The sequence below is a fragment of the Eptesicus fuscus genome, chromosome 7 (assembly GCF_027574615.1).
Source record: "Eptesicus fuscus isolate TK198812 chromosome 7, DD_ASM_mEF_20220401, whole genome shotgun sequence".
Taxonomy (NCBI): domain Eukaryota; kingdom Metazoa; phylum Chordata; class Mammalia; order Chiroptera; family Vespertilionidae; genus Eptesicus; species Eptesicus fuscus.
This window is the reverse complement of record NC_072479.1, coordinates 76,011,939-76,024,574: the sequence shown is the minus strand read 5'-3', so window position 1 is coordinate 76,024,574 and position 12,636 is coordinate 76,011,939. Positions and strand designations below refer to the sequence as shown.

General features: G+C 39.3%; 1 protein-coding gene across 1 annotated transcript in view; it reads right to left on the bottom strand.

The window, feature by feature from the left end:
* The window catches only part of SOX5 (SRY-box transcription factor 5), a 971,057-nt gene that overhangs the window by 20,726 nt on the left and 937,695 nt on the right, over positions 1-12,636 (bottom strand). The window contains exon 16 of the mRNA XM_054719220.1: positions 9,676-9,821. Coding sequence (XP_054575195.1) covers positions 9,676-9,821 — 146 coding nt within the window. The remainder of the gene's footprint in view (positions 1-9,675; positions 9,822-12,636) is intronic.

Here is a 12,636-nt window from a genome sequence, read left to right as displayed (position 1 = left end):
TGTGGAGATGGTGATTGCTTAAATGAGATTTTTGTGTGATAAAGACTCAAAAAGAACACACTAAATAATACACATGACCAACACTGAGCACAAACAAGCTAATCAAAGAGGCCGGGGTGACTGTCCTGAGCTGCTTTCTCCAGGATGGTCCCTTAGAAAGGAGACTGAGATTCTAGCCAGAGGACGTGGGTTGAAAAACCCATCTACCATTTCAATTGTTGTCATCTTCTCAGATCTCAGGGTTTTTCTATTTTTAAAACAAAGATAAACATACTGTTCCGCTTATATTGCAGTGCATACAAGATTGAAGTTTAATGTGACAGCACTCTGAAAACGGTAAGGCACAAAATAAACGTCAGTAGCCATTATTACTCCTAGGACTCAAGCAGGTCTTTCTCATTTGATCTTTGGGATGAGGACGGGAACAAGGGAGAAGGGAAGTGAAGACCATTCTTAAGAGACCACATTTGAAAAAATTCCAGTCCAACAAAAAAAGTGATTCTTATTTTACTTACGGGAAATTTAGAAAAATCAGAAATGTGGGGCACCGTATATGCCAATTTTCAACCCTATGACCTTGGCATAATTATTGTTTATTATTCTTCTAGTCTGTTATCTACATACCCTGGAAGTATACTTTAAAAATATCATATCTAGATTGGTCTCGACATAGTGTTTTCAAATCACTTCATATGGTGATTACCAGGGAAAGGGGGGTGGTAGGAGGTAGAAGAGGGTAAAGGGGATAAGAGGTGATGGAAGGTGACTTGACTTGGGGTGGTGAACACACAATACAATATACAGATGATGTGTTACAGAATCGTACACCTAAAACCTATATAATTTTATTAACCACTGTCACCTCAATGAGTTCAATACAAATCTAAAAGGAAAGAATGCTACTGTAAGCATGTCTTCAGATCTTTAAATGCACAGACCATTTCAATCATCAAGAGGCCTGTGGGTGTGTACCTGACAGACCAATTTGGTGTGCCCTGTGTATCTCATTTTATTGGACCATCCTGCACTAACCCCTCTACCAGAATGATGTAAAGAACACAAGACTCTCTGTTTGAAAACACGCACAGCTTTTCTAGGCTTGGAAATTAAACCATAAAAAGTTTACTGAAAAAAAACACACAAAAAAAAACCTTTAAAAAGCTTCTTAAAAACTCACACCATAATTGCTCCCCACCAAGCGTGGGCACTTGCTAGCTGCAAGTAGTGGCACTGTGACAAATGCAGCACAACTGAAAGCGGGCTATACTAAGAGGAAGGAAAAGTCTTCCACTGGCCATCTGTGAAAATAAGGCATGTGGCCATTAAATGCAGAGGCTGTAAATACACACAAACTCCATGAAGCAAATGGCAAAAAAGGACTAAACTTCAAGCTCAAACAAATCAAAATGTTTAATGCATAGTTACCACTGCTGGACGAAAACAGCTCTGATCTTTGCAGTCTGCACACTCGGCATGGATTTCAATTAAATGCCCCCAAAAAGAAAAAGAAAGAAATGAAAAGACACAGAAAAAAAACACACAAACCCATCTGGAACAAAAGGCTATAGACAGCCTATACTCTATTTCTAGAAACAAACAGCCCCTTTAACTTGCACCAGCCTGTTGAGAATGTCGATTGGAATTATTGAAAGGCTGACATATAGAGTGATGGATGGATGATGACATAATACCTATTTGCCTTTTTGTCGTGGTCTTTGAAAACTGGCTGCTCTGTGCTGATAATATTCACCAAGGGGTTTTCCTCTCCCTTCCTGTCCCATAAGAAGTGTTCCCCAGCTAAGAAGCTCAGAATTAAGAAGGTTTTATGAATGAAAAACAAAAGAAAAGAAAACCTAAGGATCAAATGCCCACTTGCACATACAAAGCTGGTCTAGATTCCCTAATACTCAGTTGCCTAGAAAGCAGTTCCCCATCCATTTATATACATTTGCAAAGTAGAGAGCTTCCCATAATAAAAGGCAAGTGTTCATTACCAGATTGTGCGTGCCTTTTAATTAAAGTCTCCAAAAAATTATTATATCTAGAGATTAAAAAATATATATTCACTTTTATAAAGAGAAAATATCAATCATTTTTGTTATTGTAATTGGTTCTTAGGCAAATTCTAGCCAGTGGTTTTAAAAGTTTAGTAGGGACTTTTTTTTTTAACACACACACACACACACACACACACACACCCCTAGTATAAGCTCCTGCTTGGCCATACTTCCAATGATATCTCATTTCCTCCTGAAGGATTTACCTAACATGGCTTTCTCCTCACGGAGTCTTTCTCTAACCACTGAAATATCTAGTTTTAATTTGACTTCTCTAATGCATTTTAGCTAAAGGCAACATCTACAAAAGCCATCCATAAATCATGAATTAATTGTAGACTCTTCCGCTGAACGCAGAGGCATGAGTCCTTTCATAACCACTTGTTCAAAGCAAGCAAAACCTGTAATTCACAATTCCTCACATGCCTCCTCCTTATCTAAGGGCAGGAGCATGTGTTAGGTAATGCTGAACTAGATCTACTGTGTCAGTTTCAGAAGCGTTAACACTGCTGGCCCCATCCATCAGATGGCCAGCGAAGCGTCGGGAAAGAATGATGGATGCAAAATTATTACAGGGCTGCCATCCGATACACTTACTGCCATTTGTAACTAATGCTGGGACTGACACACTTTTTTTCATTATTAAACATCCACATTAAGTCAACATTGGTCACTGTCATTTCATGTTTGGCACTCTGTTAAAGGGAAAGAAAAGGAATGACAGTGGCAGCGGAGAAGGGGTTGTAAAGAAGAGTTCCCTAGTGCTGGAGTAATGAAAATCCACCTTGATTTACAAATCAGTCTGGGTATATCGTCCGTGGTAAGGCTTCGTATGAATCTGACTGAGAAATGTAAAGAGAAACTGATGTCATTATTGAGTAAATTATTATTTATAACATACATGTTATTCACCCAATTTTCCTCTTATTCTATGGAAATTTGCAAAGAATTTTCACTGAACCTCAGAAGGAAAAATAAGACATTTTCCGAGCTGCTGTTCTTTGCAGTTAAAAATGCATTCATAGCATGTGCAGGTGTTTAAAGTCCAGGTACATTGTTGGCAATTAATATCTGGGGGATAAAATTCTCTGCCTTAAGAAACGTATGCACAATATTTGCATGTTTATTTTTGTGACTGACATCTGCTTTATATCAGAACACTAATACAGAAGTTGGCCTTAACATGTAGAGAGCATGTGTGTGAACACACATTTATTGATTCAACCTTTCACCAAGCAATGTTTTCTTCTGGACATGCTTGTATGTTTTTATTAATTTTTAGAAAAAGAGGAAGAGGAAGAAGAGAGAGAGAGAGAGAGAGAGAGAGAGAGAGAGAGAGAGAGAGAGAGAGAGAGAGATAGGTCGCCTCTCATATGCACCCTGACTGGGAATCTACTTGACCAGAAATTGAACCCACAACTTGGGTATGTGCCCTGATAGGGAATTGAACCCTTGACCTTTTGGGGCACAGTGCACTGGACAATGCTCAACCAACTGAACCACACTGGCCAGGGCAATTAATTTAATTCTTAATGAACCACAGACAAGTTATAAGGAAGGCTCGCAACATGTAATAGTAGAAGAGCCAAGGTAGTTAGAGAGATGACAACAAACATGAAACAATAAAAAACAGAGCAGTTTTGAGATTTTTAATGTTATTTTTCTAATGTAGCTGTCGCTCCCAATAGCCTTTTCCTACCCAATAGCTACGCTGGTTCCTTTTTTTTTGCTTTCCTGCCAATATAATCTTTGATCTTAAGATATCCCTTGATTTCAGGGAGAATAGAATCCAGTCTTTCTCAGTCTCAGAACATAATTCATGATCAATTTAAAGCAATTTCTCTTCCTTTCTCCAGTAATCCTCTTAAAGATGTGCTTATGACCCAGCACTACCAAAGGAGATGTCTGTGGAAGTCAGCTTGAGAGGTACAGAGAAACATCCCTATGAGAATAATGTAAAAGCATCCCTATGCGAATGAATACTGAGCTTAGCAAAGCGGACACAAATTCCCCTTCCTGTCCTGCTTGCCTTCGTGGATAGCTGTAGGTGCGGCCACATTTTGTGACTCTAAGGGAAAAACCAAGAGAACCACAGAGATTCCAACCCTGACATCACTGAGCCGATAAACTAATGTCACCAACCTTCTGCTCTTTACCTCATTATATGTTAAAACTTAATCTTGGTTGAAGCTACTATATTTAGATTTCCTGATACATGTAATGAAATACATACATTTAACTACAGCATAGGTATCATCTCCCTACACCATTGAGAGAAAAGGGCAGGGAAACTTCTGGTCTATTTATTTCAGTCCCGGGCAGTGGGTCTCTATTACATTTAAATTGCTGGGTGGGTTATCCTATTAGGTATGGACACCTTCAAACACAAGGTCAGAACCTAAATTTGCAGTTAATTGTAGGATCAAAACTGCCATTTTGATGTTAAGGAAGAAAAACAGGTGTTTTTTACAAAATAATTATATGAGGGTATTCTTTCTGAGCCTTCCTACCTGAGAAGTTTACTTATCCATCCATAAAAGTAATCTGTAACAGAGCTGCGTGGTAAAAAAGATAACATTATGTGAATATACAATCATGCTACAATTAACCAGAGATGACAATTATAAATAACACTGTGTCTCAGAGTTTCCAAGAAACCTGACATACACAATTCTTGGGTATGTTGAAACACTTCCAAGAAAAGTTAAGAAATGAAAACTCTTTTAGAAGTCTTCAAGTACAATGTGTTTCAGTAAAAATGACTTTCATTATGTGTTTCAGTACATATTACTGAAAAACATTCATCCCTTTCTTCACACTTCTAATTGTTTCCACTGTCCAATTACAGCTCTTCAGAATGAAGACCTTCTAGTTGGGACAACCATATTGGTTATTTGAAATGTGAAGAAAACTTAATGTTTATAAGGCTTGTGTGCTCAAGAAAACAGATCTCCACTGCAGGATTCCAATTATCTGGATGGCAGGTTATGCTATCACCTTTTAGGCTGCTGGAAAGCACCAGGCTCAATTTCTTTCCCCATTTCCTTTCTCCCAGCTCCTTTCTACCTTTTTCTCTCCTTTATTGCACCCACTCCTTTCATTTCTTTATTTTTTTAAAGAAAGAATTATTTTTATTTTAAATATATTTTATAGATTTTTACAAAGAGAAGAAAAGGTAGAGAGAGAAACATCGATATGAGAGCAATACATCAGTCAACTGCCACTGCCTCCAGCACATCCCCTATTGGGGATCAAGTCCACAACCCAGGCTTGTGCCCTTTCTGGGAACTGGCAACCTTTTGGTGCATGAGATGATGCTTAACCAGCTGAGCCACACCGGCCAGGGCAACCCACTTCTTACATTTCACATATCTTCTGGGTTTGAAAAATTGGGAGTATTGTTTTAGGAAAAAAAATCCTCCTTTGGGATTCAAATTATATGAGAAGATAATAGTGCAAACTATAAAAGAAAGTTATCATATACCCTGTTTGTCTTTCATTAAGAACTCTGAAGCAGTCCAACTAGTGTTGCTCAGTGGTTGAGCATCAACCTAGGAACACGGAGGTCACAGTTAGACCGCCTTGGGGCACATGACTGGGTTGCAGGCTCAATCCCCAGTGGAATTGTGTAGGAGGCAACTGATTGATGATTCTCTCTCATCATTGATGTTTCTATCTATCTCCCTCTCCTTCTTCTCTGAAATCAGTACATATATATACTAGAGGCCCAGGTGCACAAAATTCATGCACGGGGGGGGGGGTTGTATGTCCCTCAGCCCAGCCTGCACCCTCTCCAATCTGGGACCCCTCGAGGGATGTCTGACTGCCCGTTTAGGTCCGATCCTACTGGCAGTCAGACATCCCTCTCACAATCCAGGACTGCTGGCTCCCAACTGCTCACCTGCCTGCCTTCCTGATTGCCCCTAACCTGCTTCTGCCTGCCAGCCTGATCACCCCCTAACCACTTCCCTGACAGCCTGATTGATGCCTAACTGCTCCCCTGTCAGCCTGTTTGCCCCTAACTGTCCTCCTCTTCAGGCCTCGTCCCCCCCCAACTGCCCTTCCCTGCAGGCCCGGCCACCCCCAACTTCTCTCCTATACTGGCCTGGTCCCCCCCAACTGCCCTCCCCTGCAGACTTGATCACCCCCAACTGCCCTCCCTTGCAGGCCTGGTACCTCCCAACTGCCCTCCCCTGCTGGCCTGATCACCCACAAATGCCCTCCCTTGCAGGCCTGGTCCCTCCCAACTGCCCTCCCCTGCTGGCCATCTTGTGGCGGCCATCTTGTGTCCACATGGGGACAGCCATCTTGTATGTTGGAGTGATGGTCAATATGCATATTACTCTTTTATTAGATAGGATTTAAATAAATAACTCGGAAGCAAAATGTCAAGCCAATTACTAATCTATCTATGCTTTGGCATGGCTAAAGTTGGGTGATTATAAAAATCTATTAAAAAGGTAGGTACTAAGGAAATACACACTTTGTATAGTGATGTCACTTTATGTGGAAGAATAAGCATCCTCTTTGTCAACACAGGTATATAACTGATCCGATATGCTAAGCATCCACTTATTTAATCCCATAGGTAGGCCTACTAACATAAATATGCTATGATTAACAGTCAAAATAACAATTTGACTTCAACTCTAAAAACTATAAAGGCAGAGGACATATTTTCTTATTAAGTACTAGAGGCCCGATGCATGAAATTTGCCTCCTCTGCCCCGGCCCCTGTCCACCACAGTGGCCGCCTTGGTCCTTGCAGCCCGGCTTCATCTAGATTAGAAGGTCGTCCAGAAGGATGTCTGGTCTAATTAGCATATTATGCTTTTATTATTATAAATAGCACCTCAAGTATACAGCCCCATCCTTAATAGATAATAGATGCTAATATTGAATAATTACTAATTAAATATGTATATTTGACATCATTTCATCCCCATGAATTGCACAGACATATATCAATCCTTGACATTGTGGAAGTGACACCCAAGCTAGTTCAACAAGAAAAGGCAACCACAGTAATACCTGCTTCTAAGAGAGGTTCAATAACCTCAGTTCATTCTCAGGTGTCAAGGGTAAAAAGGGATGAACTAGTTTGGGTCCTGCTGAAAGGTTTACCTATACATTATAAGAGTTAGCCATATTATTACAATAGTGGAACTGCTTGCTTTCATATTTTAAGAGTTTCACTTAAAACCCCATAAAAATATAAGACTTTAATTGAAGACATAACTGCATTGAAAGTGTATGGTGAAGAGATCTGGGAATGCTAATCTTCTTGAGAATGAAGACATATTAATTGGGCAGCAGATTTTGGCAAATATTACTTCAAAAATAGTCTTTAAAAAAGTCATAATTCTACAAAAGAGAGAGGAAAATTAAAAGCAGTAGCTTTCCACAGAGGCAATCTAACTCCTGCACCTCAAATAGGAGGTGCTAATCAGAGAAATAAAATAAAGTGTGATGGTGGAGGTGGAACAAGAAGTGGCAATGAGGATCCCTAACAATAGACACTATGGAATAAAGTGAATGCAGATGGTTCCACTCCTGTTACTTAATCAAAAGGCTGAGCAGAGTCACTGGAGCCTGCATGAAGTCATGTGTTAGAACAACAGCTGATCTGTATTAGAGAAGATTAACTCGCAGTGCCATGGTGGAGGGCCTGGGATTATTTTATGTACTACCATTGCCTTACAAGCCGTCAGCACAATTATTGCCCTCCGATGTGAATGACTGATCTGTAACCAGAGCTAACCAGCATGCTGCTTAGGGGCCTAGGAGCTTCATGAAGATGAATTTCCATACCACCAAAGTGCTCTTAATGGGCTCCCTGATCCAACCACAAGGCCTGTTTTGCAAGTATATAGAATTTAGGATGAAGCCTTCCTGTCCAAAAGGATTTGGTTGGTTGTCACTTGACAAGTCCCAGCCAGCATAGGGGAGGAGAGGGGGGAGATAGGTAGAGTTGTCTCTGCTTTGGAGGATTAGACAGAAAAAAAAGGGTACAGATGCTTGCTGAATGCAACCAACTGCTGTATCCACAGCTGAATTCAATGCACTTAACAAATAACAGCAATTTAGCTATGCTTGCGAGGAATAGCTCGAGTCACTTTGCATTAGCATCTGGCTGAGTGTTAAACTCACTTCTACATGGGGAGCAGAAAAAAAAAGGAGTTTCTGTTCAAGCATCCTTTCAAGAATGTTTAAATATTTGAATGTAAATTCCTTTATGCTTGCGACCCTCCCTTCCTTCTTGGAGCTGTCACTTCGCTTTGCCTCTTCTCTCTGGCACTTAGAGGAAGGTTGTCCCCTTCTTGCTGCACCAGCACCTTTTCACGTTGTGAGACTGCAGGGGATGAGAGACTGACCCACGGTCCGCTCTCCCCTCCAGAAACAGAACAGGCTTGAAATAGTTTCTTCTACCTTTTGACCCATGTTTGGACCAGAAAAAAGGTACAGTTCTGACAGGGTCATGCATATATTTCCCTTCACTATGTAGATTGCTAGCTTAGAGATTATACATCGAATTCCATGTAAACCCCGGGAACCCAAGGACATATCCAGATTAGCAAACTGCTCATTCTGTACAATCCTGTTTGACTCATGTTTCTCAGTTTATTGCTAAGTAGCTGATCATTTCCCCCCTCTTATCTGTTGTGTCTATACAGTGGTCGGCAAACTCATTAGTCAACAGAGCCAAATATCAACAGTACAATGATTGAAATTTCTTTTGAGAGCCGAAAACCGACTTCTGCGCATGGGCCACAAAGTTTCAATCGCACTGTAAGTGCGCGTCCGCAAGTGGTATTTTGTGGAAGAGCCACACTCAAGGGGCCAAAGAGCCGCAGGTGGCTCGCGAGCCGCGGTTTGCTGACCACTGAGCTAGAGGATTGTTTAAAGGAGATTAAAAAACACTTTAAAATTTCAATTCAAAACATATCAAACATTACCAAAAGAAGTAAATCACTTTGAGCTTTCTAGAACTTATAATATTTTTCTGAATATAATATAACGTATTTTAGACAAAAGTTTTAAATTGTCACATTTCAGAAAAATTCAGAAGTTTCACTGGGCTTAGATAGAATAATAATGTCCAAGTTTTAAAAATCACATTTTGTTTTATGATAAAATCAAATTTTCCAGCTGTGCAGTCACCTAAAACTTGACAGTGTTTTGCATTAGAAACATATGACCAGCTCAGGATCCTAGATGCTTAGACTATGAGGATGGGTATCATCCAAGCTTATGCTGGTAAAGAAGATTCAGCATTTTCAAATCCAGCTCATCCCCAAATACAAGTTAAGCATCTCTGGAAAGCAGAACTTTCACTAAGATTCAGCTATCTCAAGTGCCATCTCATTTCAATACAAATGGAGGGCAGAGAAAGATATTGATGGTCAATAAGGTTTGAAGATGGAAACAAGAGAAATACAAGCCTGCCCATTTTTGGCTGGCTTTGATTGGGATGGACATGGAGATATCTGTATTGACAGGAGGAAATAGGGAGGAGGACTATTATTCTGAGATGATGAGAAGATGAAAAGACAATAAAGAAGAAAAGCATTTAGGTGATTTAAGTATTTTTGGAAAGTCAGGTATTTTAAGAACTAACCTTTTCTGTCCGGCAGTTATTGAGACCTAGACTATTCACAACAGCCACCTTTCCATCAAGCACCTGTTGTTCCCGCCGAAGTTGCTCCTTCATCTGCCGCGCTTCCTGGATTGCCTTAGTGACAGCATCATGGTCATTTAAATAACCTGAAGATGCAATAGAACAAAGAGTATGTTTTGTACAAATGCATGGAAACTTTAACCATAACAATCACTCCTTTTTTTGGGTAGTGGCTGGTATCTGGCATATAATAATTTCTCAGGGGAATTTGTCTAAATGAATAAGTCATACATGAACACATTGCCAAACATCTGTAAATGAAGCATAATACTAGGTGAAAGATAGCTGTTTCCACACACTTGAAAAGAAGTTTGAAATATAGTTTTTAAAGAAACTATTTTTAATTATCTGACTATTTTTGTAGTGCAAAAATAAAATGTATCTTTGATTTCTTTTCATGTAAGGATTCTTTTAATTTTACCACAAGATGCAGATATTGATAATTATCACTGTAATTACTGACACACTCATAGCATTAAAAAGGCCAATTTAAAGTTTGGGCATAGCACTCCCAGGTTGTTATTTAAAGGAAGAATAAATCATTATTAACTGACAAAGAAGAGCATTTTGGCCCTGAATCCGTTTACAGTTAAATAAACCCCAGGTGGCAGTGGTTTGCTATGGATACATACTTGTAATAGTTAAGAGGCTAAATTTCAAGCACAGAATGTAACTAAGCAGCTGTAATTGTTTGATTTTTAAAAAATTGTGGCTACTGGTAAGAATAGTCACGCAATGCATACTCTCAATAAGATGGTCAAATGACCAGCCTGTATCTGCAGCTCTATAATCCAGAGTTAGAAAAAAAAAAAAGAAAGAAAACAAACAAACAAAAACATTGCCAAATACTTTGTATGTCTTTTAAAGAATAACAGGTGTAAGGAGCAAAACATTTTTTAATTTAATTTAACACTGGTCATTTTTTTTATCTGATGCCCATTATTATGATAATCTGCATGATCTTAAGGTAGAGTACCAATGAGAAAAGATTTGTTTCACAAATATTGAAAGGAAAGCTAATATGTCATCTTTCGCTCTCTCTATCTTTTAACTAGGGCATAAAATGGCATAAACTAAATCTATAATATGATATTGCCCAGAAAAGGGACTTGTTTGTGACATGAGGCTAAATCTAACCAGATCCATTGGTGTATTGTGACAGATGGAGGGACTGTGAGACAGAAGGCAGGCACTAATCACACATAAAATGACCGGCTTGCCTCAACATGTTCCATGGATTCCAGCAAACTTTACACCCTAATCCATTTTTAGAACAAAAAACATCTGGGCCATAAATCCTCTAATCTGCCAAAACATGCTATTAAATCCCATGATTTGTTGAGAAACACTAAGATTAAAGAAAGGAAATATAAAGTGGCTAGCTGCCGTGTTAGGAAAGTGTTATTAATACTATTTCTTTGTCTCAATTATGAATGTTCTGGTACTAAAGAGCCTTGTCTAATCATGTCAGATTACACATCCTCGTTGTATAGCTAGACTCTTCTATCTGATCTGCTGATTGCCAAAACACATAGAAACCCACTTGCCGCTTAAACATTTCTATTGAAGAAGCTGATGTGCGATTAGGGCAGCGCTGCCTCCCCCCACCCCTTACTGCGCACAGACCAGACCTTGTCCTCTGCTTTCCTTCAAGAGAAAGATAAGTTCTAGTGCAGTCCATACAAGAGGAAGTCTGGACTTACTATGCAGGGCGGGGCAAAAGTAGGTTTACAGTTGTGAGTACGTGAAACAGTTTATTCTTCTATTATTATTTATTAATTATTCTTATTTTCCATATGAACAGCTGACTGAAGGTCAGACCTACAAGGTTAATATTTACTATAAAAGATGATTGTTTTTAACATTATATTATGCTGACTTGGACAAGCTTCTTGATATATGATTCTTGAGGTATTCTATTCATAAATACTACCACTCTAGAAAGAAATACAGCTCTATATGGCAGGGATGGTCTTGGTATATGTTTCTTTAGTAACATCCTAAGTGGACAGCTTGATTTTCCTACCCTCTAACCCCTGTTTATGTACAACCAGGCATCACACATTTTTGTAATCTATTTAGCTTCTTCCAGAGCACATGTATGTGTAAATTGTTTGGCACATGGCACTGAATACAAGTATTAATTGTTTATGCTTTTTAGGTGCTGTCAATATAACATTGTGAAGGAAAAATAATTAATATAGATGGAAAATGAATACCAGTTGTTACCGGGGTAAATGACTGACAGACATATGTTCTGTAGTGGCTAGTTCCAAGTTGAGGTGTGTGTTCCTGTGCATGTGGAAACAGAAGCTTCCTTTCAAGTAAACATTCTTGCTCTTAGAGACTCTTGAGCAGGGGTCCTCAAACTTTTTAAACAGGGGGCCAGTTCACTGTCCCTCAGATCGTTGGAGGGCCGGACTATAGTTTTAAAAAAAAACTATGAACAAATTCCTATGCACACTGCACATATCTTATTTTGAAGTAAAAAAAAAAACAAAACGGCAAAAACACCCACATGTGGCCCACGGGCCATAGTTTGAGGACGCCTGCTCTTGAGTTTTGGTTAACATGCTATCTGGAATTCTAATATTTGTACCTCTTGTGCTAAATCATAAAAGCCATTTACATACCATAGGCTGAATCTTAATGGGATTGTTTGGTGGTGCTTTACATTTTTTTTTTCTAATCATAGTCACCAAATTCCCACTCTTGCTGATTCCCTCTCTTGGCAAAAGGTCTGGCCTCTGATTTTGAAAAGACCAGAAAGACAGAATTTCACCTTCCTGCTCCTTACCCTATCCCCCGTCCATTGTTACCCCATGCAGCTTCAAATCTATCTCCATTTATGCCTCTTCTTGTGTCAGTAAAAAGGTGCCTCTGTTTTCATTCAAGGCAAAC